The sequence below is a fragment of the Hypanus sabinus genome, chromosome 25, assembly GCF_030144855.1.
Source record: "Hypanus sabinus isolate sHypSab1 chromosome 25, sHypSab1.hap1, whole genome shotgun sequence".
NCBI classification, from domain to species: domain Eukaryota; kingdom Metazoa; phylum Chordata; class Chondrichthyes; order Myliobatiformes; family Dasyatidae; genus Hypanus; species Hypanus sabinus.
Window position 1 is genome coordinate 49,144,753 of NC_082730.1, and position 19,581 is coordinate 49,164,333.

The window sequence follows — 19,581 nt, forward strand, 5'->3', positions numbered from 1 at the left end:
CTGGGCAATTTTCCACATTACCGGGTAGAAGCCAGTGTTGTAGCTGTACTGAAACAGCTTGGCTAGTGGTGTGGCAAATTCTGGAGCACAATTCTTCAGGACTGTTGCTGGGATTTTGTCTGGGCCTGTACCCTTTGCAGAATCCAGTGCTTTCAGCCGTTTCTTGATATCACATAGAGTGAATCGGATTGACTGCTTACTGTCATCTAGGATGCTGGGGCTTCTGGAGGAGGCCGACTGGATCATCTACTTGGCATTTCTAACTGAAGATTGTCGCAAATGCCTCAGCCTTATCTTTTGCACAGGTGTGCTGGGATCCTCTACCTACCATTGAGGATGGGGATATTTGTGGAGCCTCCTTCTCCAGAGAGTTGTTTGATTGTCTACCACCATTCATGACGAGATGTGGCAAGACGACAGAGAGTAGGTCAGTTCTGTTGGTTGTGGGAACACTTTGTCAGTTTCTTGCTGCTTACGGTGTTTGACATGCAAGTAGTTCTGTATTGTGGCTTCACCAAGGTGACGCCTCAGATTGAAGTATGTCTGGTGTTGTTCTTGGCATGCTCTCCTGCAGCACTCTTCATTGAACCCGGGTTGATCCCCTGGCCTGGAGGTAATGTTAGAGTGGGGGATATGCCAGGCCATGAGGTTACAGATTGTAGTTGAGTACAGTTCTGCTGCTGCTGATGGCCCACTGCACTTCATAGATGCCCGGTCTTGGGCTGCTAGATCTATTTGAAGTCTATCCCATTTAGCATGGTGTAATGGCACACAACACAGTGGAGGGTTTCTTCAATGTAGAAACAGGATTTAGTCTTCACAAATACTGTTCAGTGGTCACTTCTGCCAATGTTGTTATGGACGGATGGTTCCGAGGTAGGCAGGTTGGTGAGAATGGGGTCAAGTGTGTATTCCCTCTTGTTGGCTCCCTCTCCACTTGCTGTAGTTCCAGTCTAGTAGCTGTGCCCAGTTGGACCCGACCAGCCACTCTTGGCGATGGACATTGAGGTCCCCCACCTAGCGTGCATTCTGTGCCCTTGCCACCCTCGATGCCTCCTCCAAGTGCTGCTCCACATGGAGAAGTACTGATGTTAGTAAGGAGGACTTTGCAGGGTTGAGAGGGCTGGTTTTGCCATTGTTGTTTACAGTGCCTGGGTCAATACCAGGTTATCAGTCCAGGTTCACTCCTTATTATTTTCTTTTTAGCAGTTGGATGCAACTTGCTGGGCCATTTCAGAGGGCATTCAAGAGTCAACCACATTGCTGTGGGTCTGCAGTTACATAAAGGCCAGACCAGGAAGGAGGGCAGGATTCCTCCCCTAAAGGATATTACAACAATCAACATGGTTTCATGATCATCAGATATTTTTATAGAATTCAAATTCACGATCTGCCATGGTGGGGTTCGAACTCATGTCCCCAGTGTATAACTGGGTCTCTGGATTACTGATCCAATGGTAATTAGCACTATGCCAAATCTCCCTGATAACACCCAGGAATTTGAAACTGCTCACTCTTTCCTGCAATGAGAACTGATGTGTGTTCCCTCAAACTCCCTTTCCTGAAGTCCACAATCAATTCTTTGGTCTTACTGATGTTGAGTGCAAGGTTGTTGTTGTGATAACACTCAACCAGCTCATCTGGGGGGGGGGTGGAGTTTCAAGATGGCGACGTAGATATCTGCCTTTTAGGCGCTCTTCATTTTTTAAGCTATAATCACCCTTTAATCAAATTTTTTTGTACTTAATCATATGGGTTGATATTTACGATTTATTTTTCTTTTTAAAAATAACACTGGATTTAATTTTTTCAAACTTAAAATGTCTGTATCTAAGAAATCGTCTAAAGACCCTATAACTCTCGATGCAATCTCCAATCTTCTGGATACTAAACTTGCAAGTCTGGAAAACAAACTCACTGCGAAAATATTGGAGCTTGAAGAAGTCGTTAAATCATTTGATATCAAGCTTCAATCGCAGGCAGCAGTTATTGAATGTCATGAAGAAAAGTTTGCGGCTCTTGACAAGATAATTTGTGAAAAAATACGTACAATCGAAACTTTGGAGGAGAAGGTACGATCGACCGCTAAAATAGTGGAGCAGTATAAGTTTAAAATCACCGATCTTGAAAACTGGTCTCGCAGACAGAATTTGCGTATTATTGGATTTCCCGAAAATCTCGAGTCTGGTGACTTAACTGAATATTTCTCTAATTTATTGTGGGAAATTTTTGGCGAGGACGCTTTGCGGGCTAAACCTACTATTGATCATGCCCACAGAGTTTCGAGATTTTCGGCTGCGGGAGACAAACCACGAGCTGTGATTGTCCGTCTCCATTATCCTTGGGAGAAAGAGCTTTTAATTCGATTAGCTCGTCAGAAAGGTATGATTTCTCACAAAGACAACAAGTTTCATATTGTGGAAGACTATTCATTCGAGGTAATGAGGGCGAGAATTGCTTTTAAACCAGTGATGGCGGAGGTTCATTCGATTGGACTTAAACAAGCTTTAAGATATACAGCGAATCTCAGAATTACGTTGAGCGACAACAGTCAACGTTTCTTTAATACTCCGGAAGAAACGAAGAAATTCGTTGAAGAATATCGCTCTTCTTGTACAACTTGAACTATGTGTTATGTGGAAGAACTTTTGGAGAGAAGACGCCATTCCGTTTTAGGCTTTAACTTATGAAGCTGCGGTATAGCTTTTTATTTTGGTCTGTAGACCTGGTTTTTTTTTATTATTATTATCATGATTTACAGATGCTTTTTTAACTTTACTATAATGTCTTTTTTCTTAATTAATTTTTTTTCCCTCTGGATTAGATATACATGTTAAGACTTTGTAATAATGATTTATTTTTTAAGATGTCGTTTCTTCTTCCCATAAGACTTTGTTTTCCGTAAGCGTTTATTTGCCTTTATTTGAGAATGGGACGAATGTTTTGAATTTTTGAACTTTTTTTATATATATATTGTAGTGGTTATTGAACCCTTTTTTAATTTTATTTTGATAACCTTTTTTTTAAAATAAGATTGGTGAATTTACATCTATATTTTGTAATATGGTCTTTTCAAAATGTCGTTTCTTCTTCCCATAAGTCTTTGTTTTTGAAACGTCATTTCCTTATATTTGAATATGGAATTTTTTTTAAAGGCATATTACATTATTTTAAACTTCAAAGGTTATCCTTTTTTTATTAATGATTTTTTGCTTTTTTATATTATTTTTTCATTTTGATTGATATATATTCTTTTTGTTTACAACCCTGTATTTATATCTGGGTGTTATATAGTTTCTCTTTTCTTTCTTTTCATGAAGTCGCCATCTTGAAAATGGGGCTAATATTAGTGTTAGTTTGTGCGCCTGCTGCTTGGCTTTTTTCCGTGGGGTTGGGGGAGGGGGTAGGGATCTTTTTTCACGCTTTTGCTTTTCATTTTTTTGCTTTTAGTTTATGGGCCGACTTTAAATTATTAATATTGTTGAGGTGTCATGTTCTCCAGTTGCTCGTGAATCATTTTTCCTTCTTCCTGATTTATGGGTTATGTGTCTTTTTAATCTTTTATGATATACACAATTAGTATTGACATGATGGATAAGTCTGTTAACTTTATCTCTTGGAATACTAATGGTTTAAATCATCCGATTAAACGTAAAAAAAATTTAAAGTATTCCATAGACTAAATGCTAATATTATTTTTGCACAGGAGACCCATATTAGGAGGGAGGATAATCAACGCTTTTTTAGGTTCTGGAAAGGTCAACAATTCCACTCGAATTCTACCGCCAAAATTAAGGGTGTGTCTATTTTTATAGACCCTTCAATTTCATTTACACATCATGAAATTATTTCTGATCCACAGGGCAGATTTTTGTTGATAACTGGTTCACTTTTTAATTGAAAAGTGGTTTTAGTTAATATTTATGCTCCAAACTTTGACTGCCCTGAATTTTTTAAACATTTAATTACTTCCCTTCCTAATCTAAATGAATATATGTTGATAATGGGTGGAGATTTCAATTGTTGTTTGAATCCTTCAATGGATAGATCTAAACCTATTCGAATTCTTCCGAATAGATCAGCCTCACTTATTAATTCATTTATGGTTGATTCGGGAATCACTGAAATATGGCGGTTTTTGAACCCTAAAGATAAAGAATTTTCGTTTTTTTCACATGTATATCACAGTTATTCTAGAATTGATTATTTTCTTATTGATCATCGTTTATTAACAGATGTTATTGATTGTAAATATGATTCTATTGCTATTTCGGATCATGCACCTTTGAAGTTATCTATCACTTTTCGAATAATACTAGATCTTGGAGACTTAATGCTACTTTGCTTCAAGATCCAGAATTCATCACCTACATAAAACAGCAAATTGACTTGTTTTTCTCAACAAACTATACAGAAGAGATTGACAGAGGAATACTTTGGGATTCTTTTAAGGCTTTTATCCGTGGACAAATTATCTCATATTCTGTCGGTAAAAGAAAACAAAGATATTTAGATATTGCTTTATTAGTGGATAAAATTAAAGAAATTGATAAGATTTATTCCGTGACTCCTACCAAAGAACTTTATAAGAAAAGAGTTGAGCTTCAAATGGAGCATAGCTTATTATTATCTTCTTCAATTGAGAATCAATTAATTAGGACCAGGGCCCAATTTTATATCCATAGTGATTGAATTGGTAAATTATTAGCTAACCAATTAAAAGCCATTTCGACTAAGCGACAAATTATTAAAATTCGTAAACAAGACGGAAATCTGACTACTGATCATAAAGAAATCAATAACACTTTTCAAAATTTTTATAAATCTTTATATCAACCAGAATTTGACGGCGATCTGTCCATGATGGATAACTTTTTTAACAATTTGAATATTCCCAAACTGACAGATGAAGATCGTAGCTTGTTTGATGCTCCTATCTCTCTGGCCGAAATAGGAGAGGCCATCTCATCAATGAACTCAGGGAAAGCTCCTGGTCCTGATGGTTTTATTATAGAATTTTTTTAAACTTTTTCTTCTTTGCTTTCCCCTTGGCTATGTGAAATTTTTAATGATGCATTTGTTAAGAAGAGATTACCTCAGTCTTTTTATGAAGCTACTATCTCTCTAATTCTTAAAAAAGATAAGGATCCCACTCTATGTGCATCTTATCGCCCTATATGACTATTAAATGTAGATTCTAAGATTCTTACAAAAATTTTAGCTATTAGGTTAGAAAAGGTATTATCACAGATTATTTCAGAAGATCAAACTGGTTTTATTATTCCTTTTTTAATATTAGAAAATTGATTAATATAATTTACACTTCATCACCCACAATTCCAGAATGTGTTATTTCACTAGATGCTGAAAAAGCCTTTGATAGAGTTGAATGGGTATACTTATTTAACACTTTGAGATATTTTAATTTTAGTCCTCATTTTATATCATGGATTAAACTAATATAACATAAACCTGTTGCTTCTGTTCTTACAAATAATTACAGATCTTCCTTTTTTCAATTATCTCGTGGTACGAGACAAGGTTGTCCCTTAAGTCCTTTATTGTTTAATATTGCATTAGAACCTTTAGCCATTGCTATTCGTGAATCTCCTAATATTTTTGGTATCACCCGTAATGAGAAATTATACAAGTTATCACTCTATGCTGATGACTTGTTGTTATATATTTCTGATCCTGACAGGTCTATTCCCGCTATTTTATCCTTGTTGGCTCAATTTGGTAGCTTTTCTGGTTACAAACTAAACTTGGATAAGAGTGATTTATTCCCTTTAAACGCGCAAACTTTATTGAATGAAAGGACGCCATTTAAAGTTGTTGATGATAACTTTATCTATTTAGGTATAAAAATTACTAAGAAATATAAAGATTTATTTACATTGAATTTTCTACCTATGCTTTATCAAATTCAACAACTTACTACAAGATGGTCTCCCTTATCCTTATCATTAGTTGGTCGGATAATGCTAATAAAATGATGATTCTACCGAAATTTTTATATTTATTTCAAGCTTTACCAATTTTTATTCCTAAATCTTTTTTTGATAACATTGATTCAAAAATTTCTTCATTTGTGTGGCAGAATAAAAATCCTAGGTTAAGTAAAAGGCAATTACAAAAATCTAACAAAGATGGTGGTTTAGCTCTACCTAACCTTAGATTTTACTATTGGGCGAATAATATTCGTAACTTAATGTATTGGAAATCAGATTTGGATTCACCATTGTGCCCACAGTGGGTAAATTTAGAATGCAGTGAGGCACAGGGATATTCTCTATTCTCCGTTCTGGGTTCTTCTCTTTCTGCCGATTTAGTTAAATTCAATAAACAGATATCCAACCCTGTTGTCAAACATACATTACGAATTTGGTTTCAATTTCGTAAATTTTTTACTCTGAAAAACTTTGTTCTTGATAGCCCTATTTTACTTAATTTTTTTTTTCAAACCTTCTTTGACAGATCAAGCCTTTAGCATATGGAAAAGGAAAGGTATAAAATGTTTTCGTGATCTTTTCTTTGAAGGTAGTTTGATGTCTTTCGACCAACTTTCCAACAAATTTGAGTTACCTAAATCTAACTTTTTTAGATATTTACAAATTAGAAATTTTTTACATAAAATTCTACCATCTTTCCCCAATCTTTACCTTAAATCCCTATCAGAAGGGATTAGTGGCTTTTATTTATAATATGATTATGAAGATACAACCAGAAATATCAGGTAGAATTAAACAAGAATGGGAAAAAGAACTTCAATATAATATATCAATAGAAAAATGGGAAAAAATTTTACAAATGGTTAATTCTTCTTCTATATGTGCTAAACATGCTTTAATACAATTTAAAATTGTACATAGAGCTCATATGTCTAAAGATAAGCTTGCTCGATTCTATTCTCATATTAACCCTCAATGTGACAGATGTCATTCAGATGTGGCTTCATTGACCCACATGTTTTGGTCATGTCCCGCTTTACATAACTATTGGAAGGACATATTTGCTACCATTTCCTCAGTTTGGAATATCGATTTACAACCTCATTTTATTACTGCAATTTTTGGTATACCAAATGAAGATGATAATCAGTTTTCCCCTTCAATTAGACGAATGATTGCTTTTGTAACATTAATGGCCAGAAGGTCTATATTACAAAATTGGAAAGAAGTAAATTCTCCTACCAAGTTCCAGTGGTTCCCTCAAACTATTTCTTTTCTGAATTAGAAGCACTATTTTTGACTCATCGATTAAATTTGAAGAAACTTGGGGACCGTTCATTCGACATTTTCATATGAATTAATTTGGCCTCTTCCAGACCTTCTCTTTACTTATCCTTGTTCAGGTATGGAGTTCCGGAGTTTTTGGCACTATCATATACAAATAAACTGTTATTATTGCCCATGTTAGTTTAGTTTAGTATATTTTTTTTATATTTTTTGTCTGTATTTTTATAATTTTTTCTTTTTCCTTTGATGATTATTTTTATTTCTTTTCATATAATTATTATAGACTTGATTGACAATGTACCATGTTTATATGTTGATATTTTAATAGGATATTGTTATCCTACTACTAATTCAATTTCAAGTCTTATGCATTTATAACCTATTTATTATTATATTATGTTTCTTTTATATATGAAATTCAATAAAAAGATTGAAAAAAAAACCAGCTCATCTACCTCGCTCCTGTATGTCTTTTTGTCACCATTTGCAATTATGCCAACAATGGTTGTGTCATCGTCATATTTATAGATGGCGATTCAGCTGTGCCTAGCCACGTAATTATGGGTGTAGAGAGGAGAGCAGTGGGTTAAGCACGCATTGTTGAGGTATATCAAAGTTCAAATACAATTTATTATTTAAAGTACATCTTTGTCACCATATATAAACCTGTGAATCATTTTCTTGCGGGCATACACAATAAATCCAAGAAACACAATAAAGTCAATAAAAGTCAGCAACCAACAGGATAGACAGACAACCTATGTGCAAAAGACCACAGACTCTGCAAATACAAAAGAAAAAATAAGAAATAATAAGCAATAAATATTGAGAACGTGAGATGATGAATCCTTGAAAGTGAGTCCGCAGTTTGTGGGAACAGTTCATTGATGGCTTGAGTGAAGTTATCCCTTCTGGTTCAAGACCCTGATGGTTAAGGGGTGTTAACTGCACCTGAACCTGGTGGTGTGGGTCCTGAGGCTCCTGTACCTTTTCCCTGATGGCGGCAGCAGCATGAAGAAAGTTATGACCTTGGTTGTGACGATCCTTCATGATTATTTGTTGTTGTCTGCATTAGTGTGTTAGTAGAAAAGAGCAAATTTTAAAATACCAAACGTTCATTTTCAAAAAAATTAAATGTTTCAGAAAAATGTTTGTATTTTGTTGAATAAGGTAACTTATTAAGTAATAGACCATTTTCAAATAAAAACTTGATGACTTTGTAGGTATATAGCTGAGTGCATGATTAAACAAAGATAACAAAGTTGCTAATGATCAATGATGAGTTGAATGAGCTAAAATGATTAACTAAAAGAGAAGCTGATATAGAAAGGTGCTTGGAACAATCTACCAGCCAATTTTCTTATAAAATTGAACAACAGTGTACCGAAGAGAATTGGTGCCGTTTTAAAGGCAAAGGGTGGTTGCACCAAATATTGATGTGATTTGAAACAGCTTTTTGTACTGTTTGCTGCTCTTTAGTGTAAACTTTTTGATATTTAAAAACTTTATTTCATTATTTCTGAAACCTTTGCGTTACAGAATTCTTTTATGTGCTAATACTTTTGCACAGTATTGTATAATCTGAGTGCAGTGTTGTTTGTCAGCGAGAAAAGTTTATTACCGATCCACGCAGATAGGCAATACTTGTTGAGGCAGCTCACACTGCTCTTCTTGGGCACTGGTATGATTGGAAGTGGGTGAAGCCTGGTTTCGTGTCTGTGGTCTCATGGTGTGTACTCAGCACTCTGTTAAGCTGAGGCTGTGGCCTGCTCTGGCTGCAGTGATGCCTGGCTTTGTGTCTTTCATAAAACTTAAGTTCTGAATGTTGTGTGCTTCATTTTATTATTCATAATTTTTTTCCCTCTGCACATTGGGTATTGGTCTTTATTAATGGTTATTTTTGGGTTTTTTGTTTTGTGGCTGTCTGTAAGAGTCGAACCTCAAAGTTGTAGAATGTATACATACTTTGAACTTCTGACTGTAGCAGTGAGAGAATGAAGATGTCCTTGAACACTTGGAGCTGTGACCAGTTGGGAGGTGAGAAGCTTGAGAGGCCAGAATTTCACTTGGGTTCACTGACTGAGTATCAAAAATAGCACCTTGTGATAGTTGCCTTTTTTGGAATTTTGACTGGCGACCATTCTAGAGATGAGAAGCTTGAGAGGGCAGAACTTCAACTGGCTTTGCTGACAAAGGCAGCAACTCACAGCAGTTTTTTTGGCGCTTTGACTAGCAGCCACTTGGGAGATCAGAAGCTTGGGATGAGGGAATTTCATTCTGGTTCACTGACTGAGTATTAAAGACAGCAACTCACGGCAGTTTTTTTTGGAGCTTTGACCAGTGACCAATTAGGAGATCATGTGGTGCATTGCCAAGTGGTTAAGGAGTTGGACTAGCGATCTGAAGGTCATGAGTTTGAGCCTCAGCCAAGGCAGCGCGTTGTGTCTTTAAGCAAGGTACTTAACCACACACTGCTCCAGTCCACCCAGCTGAAAATGGGTACCAGCAAAATTATGGGGGTTAACCTCATGATAGACTGGCGTCCCATCCGGGAGGGAGTCTCGTACTCTCAGTCGCTTCACGCCACGGAAACCAGCATAAGCACTGGCCTGATGAGCCTATAAGGCTCAGGATAGACTTTAACTTTAACAATCAGGAGATCAGAATCTTAAGAGGAGGGAATTTCACTCAGGTTTGCTCTCCCTATATAAAAGGCAGCAACTTGTGGCAGTTTTTTTTTTGGAACTTTGAACAGTAACTAAATGATGCTTGGGATTGATTTGAGATAAAATAAAGCGTGGGCAAGCCTTCATCTCAGCAGTTATTGTTGGAGTGGGCAGAGTTAGATTGAAGATTTTGAGGCTTTACCTCTTCAACTCTTCAGTGAAGAGTGGCTTCACTCAGAGAAGGCAAAAAAGAAGAGTTGCAGGACAGCGAAATGCTGGCAGGGAGGCAGGGAGACCTCCAGTGTCCTTAACTACAACTATGAGAGTGCATCCAGCTGTAGCTTCCAACAATTCGCAGTTGGTCCATTGGCCTTCATAGATCAATATTTTGAGTAAAGGAGATGGGATGTTATGTTGAAGTTATAGAAGGTGTTGGTGAAGCCTAATTTGGAGTATTGTGTGCAGATTTGGTCACCTACAGGAAAAAAGTAAACAAGGTTGAAAGAGTACTGAATAAATTTAGAAGGGTGTTGCTGGATCTGGAGGACCTGAGTTATAAGGAAGGATTGAATAGGTTAGAACTGTATTCCTTAGAATGTAGAAGATTGAGGGAAGATTTGATAGAGTTATACACAATTATGAAGGGTATTGATAGGGTAAATGCAAGCAGGCTTTTTTCACTGAGGTTTGGTGGGACTACAACCAGAGGTCATGGGTTAGGGGTGAAAGGTGAAATGTTTAAGGGAAACATGAGAGGAAACTTCTTCACTCCGAGGGTTGTAAGAGTATGGAATGAACTGCCAGCACAGCTGATGCATGTGAGCTCAATGTCAACATTTAAGAGAAGTTTGGATTGGCACATGGATGGCAGGAGTATGAGGACTGGCGGATGGGAGTATGCAGTTTAAATAGTTTTGGCATGGACTAGATGGGCTGATGGGCCTTTTGCGGTGCTTGTCATGACTCTGTGACTCTTGCTAGCTGGTTGTTTGGCACAGGTTTTCAGGGCCTGACTTCTTGTGAGGCTTCACCTATTGAAAGATGCTCCATGAGACAGTGGCTCTCCAAGCATGTTCTTGATGTGGGAGGACACTGGAGCATCTGGTACAAACCCACATAGACAGCATGCAAAGTCTACATTGACATCACATTTAGTAGAATTGAATCTAGTTTCCAGATGTCATGAGGGAACAACTGCAATATTGTTCTGAAGTTTCCTAACACATCGTAACGAGTTTGAGTTAGAATTGTATGTAAAAAGGAATTATCCTAAGTGACAGATGGCTCCTGATATGTGGAAAGTGATGTTGGATATCTTGATTGGTGGACGACAGTGTGCAGTGGGAGCAAGTTGGTGGATGTCCTTTAATATCTAGATGACAAAATATTCACTGTAAAGCTTGACCTTTCATCTTCCTATGAAAAAAATCAATGTTAACAGAGCATTGTGAATGTTCAATGTTCAAAGTACACTTTATTATCCAAGTATGTATACTTCGATAGGTGAGTAGAAAACTGAGAAACAAGACATCCAGGGTAGTAATCTCATGCCACACATCAGTGAGGACAAGTAGAGGATAACTTAGCAGATGAACTGGTGTAGGGGCCACGGTTTCAGATTTGTGAATCATTGGGATCTCTTCTGCGAAAGGTACAAAATGGGCGGGTTACATGTGAACCTGAGAGGGACCAATATCCTCACAGGCAGGTTTGCTAGAGCTGTTTGGGAAGGTTTAAACTAATTTGGCAGGAGTTGGGAACCAGAGAAAGAGTGCTAAGGAGGTTGTTGGTTTATAAACGGGCAGTGTGTAGTGAGATTCCTGGCAAGGAAAGGCTGATGACAGGATGAAATTGCAGTCAACAGGATGAGTTGTAACAGCGGACAAAATCGAAACAGGTGAATACGGGAGTGAAGGTGTTATATTTGAATGCATGCCGTATGTGGAATAAGGTAGATGAACTGTAGCATGGTACAGATGTCATGTATGACATTGTGGGCATCACTGACTCATGGCTGAAAGAAGATTATAGTTCGGCGCTTAATGTCCAAGGATACACGTATCGAAAGGACAGGAAGGTAGGCAGAAGGGATGGCCTGACTGTTAGTATAAAATGAAATCAAATCTTGAGAAAGAGGTGACATAGGAATGGAAGATGTAGAATTGTGGGTTGAGCTAAGGTACTGCAAGGATCAAAAGACCCTGATGAGAGTTGCAATTACAAGAAAATGTTTGTGAACCCTTTGCAATTACCTGTTTTCTTTTTGCAATAATAACTTATAAAATGTGGTCTGTTCTTCATCCAATGAACAAACACAATCTGCCTAAACTAATAACAGGCAAACAATTGAGCCTTTTCATGTCTTTATTGAAAAGAGATTGTTTAATCATTCACAGACTAGGCTGGAAAAAGTATGTGTTTAATAACTGGTAGAACCTCCTTGAGCAACAATACCCTCCACTAAATGTTTCCTGTAGCTGCTGGTCAACTTCACAACGGCAGGAATTTTAGGCTGTTCTTCCAAACGCAACTGTCAATTCATCAGTATTTCTGCAATACCTTACATGAACAGTCCTCTTTAGTTCATGCCACAGCGTCTCATTTGGGTTAAGGTCTGGGCATTGACTTGGACATTCCAAGACACAGATTTTCTTCTTTTTAAATCATTTTGTTGCTGATTTGCTCTTGTGTTTCAGACCATTGTCTTGTTGCACCATCTCACTTCTGTTAAGCTTCAGGTGACGGACAGTTACCCCAACATTCTCCTGTGAAATGTCTTGACACAGAGAGTGGTAGCTGTGTGGAATGAGCTTCCAGTAGAAGTGGTAGAGGCTGGTTTGGTATTGTCATTTAAAGTAAAATTGGATATGTATATGGACAGGAAAGGAATGGAGGGTTATGGGCTGAGTGCGGGTCAGTGGGACTAGGTGAGAGTAAGTGTTTGGCATGAACTAAAAGGGCCGAGATACCCTGTTTCCGTTCTGTAATTGTTATATAGTTATATGGTTATATACAGTTTTGAGTTTGTTTCCTCAATGATTTCAAGCTGTCCAGGCCCGAAGGCGGCAAAGCAGCCCCAAACTATGATGCTCCTTCTACCATGTTTCACAGTTGAGAGGAGATTTTGGTATGGTGTGTAGTGTCCTTTTTCCTCCAAATTTAGCGGTGTACATTTATGCTGAAACGTTCAACTTTTGTCTCATCTAACCATAGAACGTTGTCCCAAAAATGCTGTGGAAAATCCAGGTGGTCTTTTGCAAACTTGAGAGATGTGCGGTAACGTTATTTTTTTGGAGAGCTGTGATTTCCTCTGTGGTGTCCTTCCATGAACACCATTCTTGTTTAGTATATTTCTTATAGTGCACACATGAACAGAGACTTTAGCAAGTTCAAGAGATTTCTACAGATCTTTTGCTGTTACCCTTGGGTTCTTTTTCACCTATTTCAGCATTGCATGTTGTGCTCTTGGTGTGATCTTTGCAGGATCCCCACTCCTAGGGAGAGAAGCAACAGTACTGAATTTCCTCTATTTGTAGACAATTGCTCTTACTGTGGACTGATGAACACTCGGGTCTTTAGAAATGCTTTTGTAGCCTTTTCCAGCTTCATGCATTTCTACTCTTCTTCTGAGGTCCTCTTTAAATTGTTTTGATCGAGGCACATGCACATAAACAGATCTTTCTTAAGAAAAGCACGCTCTGTCAGTAATCTGACTTTGTCTTATAAGGCAGGGCACCTCTACTACCCACACCTCCAATCTCAGCACATTGATTGGAACCCCTGACTCCAAATAGCTTTTGTGAAAGGCATTATCTCAGAGGTTCACACTTTTTTGAACCTAGTCTGTGATTGTTTAAATGGTGTTCTCAGTATTGATGAGAAGAGATAAAATTGTTTGTACATTATTGTGACTTAGATGAAAATTAGGCCATATTTTATGTTAGAAAACCAGGTCATTGTAAAGGATTAACAGACTTTCTCTTGTAACTGTATATACAGACCCCAAACAGTAGTAAAGATGTGGTCTACAAATTACAATGTGAGATAGAAAACGCATGTCAAAAAGGCAATGCTTATGATAGTCATGGGGGAATTTCAAGATGCAGGAAGAGAGGGGAAAGTCAGGTTGGTGCTGGATCCCCAGAGGGGGAATTTGTAGAATGCCTACAAGATGGTTTTTTAGAACAACCCATGGTCAAGCCTACTAGAGGGTCAGCTATTCTGGATTGGGTATTGTGTGATGAACCAGAATTGATTAGAGGACTTTTAAGGTAAAGGAACCTTTAGGGGTCAGTGATCATAATATGGTGGAATTCACCCTGCAATTTGAGAAGGGGAAGCTAAAGTCAAATGTATCAGTATTATAGCGGAGTAAAGGGGATTACAGAGGCATGAGAGGGGAGCTGGCCAAAATTGATTGTAAGGGGACACTAGCTGGGATGGTGGCAGAACAGCAATGACTAAAGCTTCTGGGAACAATTTAGAAGGCACAGAATATATACCCAAAGAAGACGAAGTATTCTAAAGGCAGGGTGACACAACCGAAACACTAGCAATATGCCAGAAGTTTGAGAGTGTCAGGAGGTAGAAGTGTGTGAAGTTGGCATTTCTAAGGAGGAGGTTCTTAGGAAACAAACGTCTGAAGGTAAATAAGTCATCTGGACCATATGACATACACCCCAGGGTTCTGATAGAGGTGGCTAAACAGAACATGGAGGCATTAAAAATGATCTTTCAAGAATCGTCCAAACCTTAGGTCATTCTTCGCCCTTGGGCTTGGGCTCCACTACCTTGATTTGGTGAGTCCCCAACCTTTCTAATTTGGCTCAGCTGTTAAATTGATCAAGCCTCTGATCTTTCCTCACCTCCGTTACATCAAAGTGACTCCAAGTCCACTCCAGCAATTCCAGTCTGGACATGCTACAGCTGTCCCACCCCATCGAGACTTCAGCCATAGAGCAAAAATGCCAGATCCTACAGGTGATTCGGTTCACCTCCAACAGAGAAGGCACAGGCCACTGTTTTCAGCGATCGTTTACCAGAAGAAGTGTGAATAACTGAAGTATTTAGTTGCTCTTTTTGTTTCATTGGCCAGCAGAAAGTAGTCACTTAAACCTGCAGGTAGCGGCATCTTCATCTGTGTACTCAAGTTAGTGGCTGTGGTTGCAGTGATAGTGGGTAGGGGAGTGAATGTGATGAAAGTTCACAGGCAGCCCTTTCATTGCTGCAGTTTGTCTAATGTAGATTTATATACCAAGATGAATGGAATATCCACTATATTCTGTGAAGACAGTGGGGAAACATTTTTGTAACCACCATGGTTGGATGGTCACTTGAAGATGGCCTTCCATTTCCAATCCTCAACTATATGATAATCATTGTATGAAATGAACCAGAGAAGCTTGTTAACAGAATTGAAATAACTTGTGGTGCATATTCATGGATAATGAGTAATTGCATTTGAGCTTATTTTCAAAACCAATTACTTAATTACATCTCAAGAATAATCATTACAATAGTATTGCATTAACTTGTGATTTTGAATTTACTGCCTGAATTTAAAGTCCGTCGCAGAGCACAGTGTACTAGATTTGTTCCAAAGACACATATAGCATACGGACATTAGAAAATTGGAACAGGCCATTTAGCCCCTTAAACCTGTGCTGTATTACAGGATATCTAATGTACTCACTGCCTCTTATCCTCTTACCTGCACACTTTCAAGGTTTTGTATATTTTGTTTTAAAATAACCTCAATCATCTTGTCTGCACAATCCTCTTGGGTTAGAAAATTCCAAAAATTTGCAACATTCAGTGAGAAGTTTTCTTCCAAAAACTTCAAATGACCGTTCATTCGGTATTCTACACAATAGCAATTCAGAAATCCATACTAGCACACTTATCTCAATGCTGCAAGCTCGTAACTCGTGCATCAGCCTTATATATGATGTTCTCACTCTCATGTTGTGGATGATGATGGACAATTCAAAATAGGTCTACACATGTGTTTTCCAGCACTTGTCCATCACACCTATTTTGCAGCATGTACGGTGCACTCCTAACGTGTGTGTTTTGCTAACTGAGCATTCTTTTGGAAAGGTGCAGGTTGGGTTTGCAACAGTTTGTTTTTCTATTTGCATTTCATGAGAACATTGCTCAGGTTTCTGGCAAAGGCCTTTTGAATAATTAAAAACCTCAATGTTGGGGTCATTTGAGAATCAGCTATTTGATCCTGCAGTTTCATTTATATGTTTTGGTGATTTCAACTTGCATACTAAAGTAAATGGGACCTGCCTCCTAGTAGACTCTGTAGGAATACTAAATGGGTAGCTGAATTTCTTATAGGTTTGGTGTTGCATGACTGTAGACATCTCTTTATATGATTCTGCTTAATTATACTTACAACCTAGTTGGATGGCTTAAGCCTCATAAATTTGCCAAGGAATTTGCATCTAATTCTGGTTGCTGCACTGCAGGAAGATTGCAGAAAAGATTTTTGATTTAATGATAAGGATGAGTAACTTCCAGTATTTCAAATAGTTCAGAGCAACTGGGATTGATTTCATATGAGGGTTGCGCATTCTGTCTGATCATCATTATGAACTGCAATATACTGTCACACCAGTTCGAAGCAAATTCAGTTACTAGCAAAAGGGGATGGACAAATATTTGAGGGAGAAAGCAATTGCAAAACTATGTGAAATAATTGGGGAGTGTGACTCATTAGAGCACTCTTGCAGTCAGAGCATTATGTTAAAGTTTGGTCAAGAGTAGGCTGTACAATCTACTCAGCCCATGGGGTTAAAGAATTTGAAGGAGTTTTCCTATTCTTATGAAGTAAGTTTGTCATATTGATTCCAAAATGATAGAATTGAAGGCTTCCTTCTGCGGTGTTATGACTATCAAAATTTGGAACTCTGTAGTTGCCTCTGTCTGTCGTACTAATTTTGATCAAATGTCAGAATAAGCCTTATTTATGGCCATTTTTCTAACTTCATCAAATAATTAAGTCCCTTGGTCCCTGCAGGAAAATGTTTATTTTTGGGATGAGTTGAAGATTGGGGCTATATGCTGGAGATTTTGCTGGTAGTTGGATACAGCTTGGCTTTAGTTTGTACTTAATTTGAAAGGTGGTGTAGATTGTTACGAAAGACCATATGAGAAAGTAACTATAGGCATTTTTAATCGCATGTTTTTGCAGAAGCACAGCAGGATTCATGCTATCAAAGAAACTAGCAGATTTTACCACAATAACATGATCCCTTCTTTGAATCCTTCTGAAATTGACCATATCAACAGATGGCAATTTGCCTCTGCAGTTTTTGCAGATTTTTCATGTGTTGTCAGATCTCCAGCTTTTAATGAGTGCCAGACATACCCAATTATTTAAGTGTTTTAAATAACGTAAGCTCTGAATTTATTCAATTTGTTTCTACACAAAAGAGCAATTTGAAAAGAGCCACTATTTTACCCATTGCAAAATTTGTTCAAAACGTATTGTAAGGTTGTGAAGTGAAGACTGAGCTTTGTCAATATGTTGCAATTGCGACTATTCTTTGAATTCCCCTCTTTTTTTTCCATGTTCGTTTCACACCTCTCAGAATCAAGGATGGTTTGCTTTCACTCTGCTCCTGAGGTTATTGATGAGCCCAGTTTCAGACCTGTAAACCCTGGCATAAGTGGGACAGGGTGCATGATTGGATGGGCGAGAGAATAGCTTGTGATGTGGTGTCATGCTTGACTGTCGTTTATTTCAATCTTCTGTGTAATGTATGTCCTTGAAATGCTGGATATCATCCAGTGCTCCTTGTTCATTTTGAATAATCATGAACCAGGGATTTCCAGAAGCTTTGGGGATGCTGTGTTTATTCAAACAGACTTAGAGAACTTTCTTCAACCTTTTCCCTTGTTCATCTGGGTATCCCTTCCATTGCTAGAGCTTGGTGTAAAGTATCCACCTGATATTGGACACATGGATGACAAGGTCCGCCCAGAGAGAAAACTGTAATTTAGAGTTATCAGTACCGGGGATAATAGCATGGAAAGAACATATATACTTACCCTTTCAGTGTGTTTAGAGACTTTTAAAGACAAATCTTATCCCCCCCCCCCCCCCACCCCTTCTCTTCCCAGTGACTTTAGCACGAGATCTGGCTTATCGGAATTCTTAGAGCAGTTAGGAGGCAGTTATGACTTCTGCACAGTAGGCTGAGTTTTGAACTAGTTTTGAGATAGTGATCTTCAGACACCTATTAATGCACCAGCACAGCCTCTGTAGAATAAAGTTCCCTGTCTGAGCTTGTTACTTTCCAAAACCTAGAAGGTTGCATTTCATTAAATTGTCATTCTACTAACAACAATTAAAAATATTTTGTAATATAGCATTAGACCATTGATAACACAAAATAGCACATCAGTCGTTTATTGAGTAAGAATATTTGTAAAAATGTTTACATTATCTTTTCCGTACAGCTTTAATCTGATATTTGTACTGGAGAGGAAGGAATTCTGGTAACTTATAACAATGCAATGACAGTTATCATCTTAGTGCTGCTCTTAATCTTTTATAGTTACTTCTGTTGTTCCCCTTTTTCCCTGCACCCTCACCATGAAGCCAGATAATGGATTGATTTTCTGGTGAGAGCTCAAGGTTTAATAAATTAAATGCCATTGTTGTAACTGTCCGTATTTTGTTATGTTTTAGCAGTCGTGCTTACATGGTATTTTGTTTGATGTCAAAATTACTAAAACAATCAAAAATTAATTAATAATTGTAAACTGTCATATTTAGGAAAGCGTTGCAGTTCCCCAGTTGCTAATGCATGCAAAACAACAAATTGAAACATATTGCGAGGTAACTGATTTTGTGAAATCTGCTATATATGCAAATATCCTTTGCAGTCTTGTATTTGCTAACGCATCTTTGAATTTAGCAGCTTGATATTATTTGACCTTGCAAAGAGTGCATTTTTATTGTATTTTGCAGCTTATTTGTGCATTCTGCATAACATGCATTTGATGTATGAGTATTATGTCAAGTTTAAATTTGTAATTTGACAAGTCCTCTTGGTTCCTGTTTACCGTGCGTTTATTTCATCTCCCACAGCAGAAGCCACTGTATCCAATACCTAATCTTCGCAGAACTAAGTCTTTGTACAGTGTAAGATTTTTCTTTGTGTGGAATGGATTCTAGAATGGTGTGAGAAACTTTAGCTCTTCTGTAGTCTGGGAACCTTTTAATACTAATCAACACTCGCTTCTGAATTGGTCTGCTTCTTTCTACTTTTTTTATTAGTGGATGTGCATGTTCACGTTTTACTTTACAAAAGGTGGCCTTTTGCAACAGATCCTATAAACTGAACTGGGCTTTTAGGTAGTGTTGTGACTTGCTTAAAGTGGCTTGTGCTTGCTGATTTTATCCTTTAAATGGAAGTATCAGGTTGACAAAAACGTATCAATGTCAAAATAATCATCTTAAAATGCTTATTGTCTTTTTTCCCAGATTGAAAAGATAATGACTTCCATTGGTGCAGGGATTGACAGTGACTTCAGAAAAGAATGGCACAGTGTTTCAGGTAATTTCTGTGTACAATGTATATTAATTTGGTTGAATTAGTCAATTCATATCAAACTGTGTTTAAACGAATTGATTTGCATATAGGAAAACAATAATTATG

General features: G+C 37.6%; 1 protein-coding gene across 11 annotated transcripts in view; it reads left to right on the forward strand.

Moving 5' to 3' along the window:
- LOC132381224 (ankyrin repeat and SAM domain-containing protein 1A-like) overlaps positions 1-19,581 on the forward strand; it is a 496,261-nt gene that overhangs the window by 307,617 nt on the left and 169,063 nt on the right. For 8 of the 11 annotated variants that reach the window (XM_059950560.1, XM_059950567.1, XM_059950559.1 and 5 more), the window contains 3 exons: positions 18,696-18,758; positions 19,011-19,064; positions 19,407-19,479. In XM_059950560.1, the coding sequence (XP_059806543.1) occupies positions 18,696-18,758; positions 19,011-19,064; positions 19,407-19,479 (190 nt within the window). The remainder of the gene's footprint in view (positions 1-18,695; positions 18,759-19,010; positions 19,065-19,406; positions 19,480-19,581) is intronic. The other 3 variants (XM_059950565.1, XM_059950568.1, XM_059950562.1) reach the window with 2 other exon arrangements.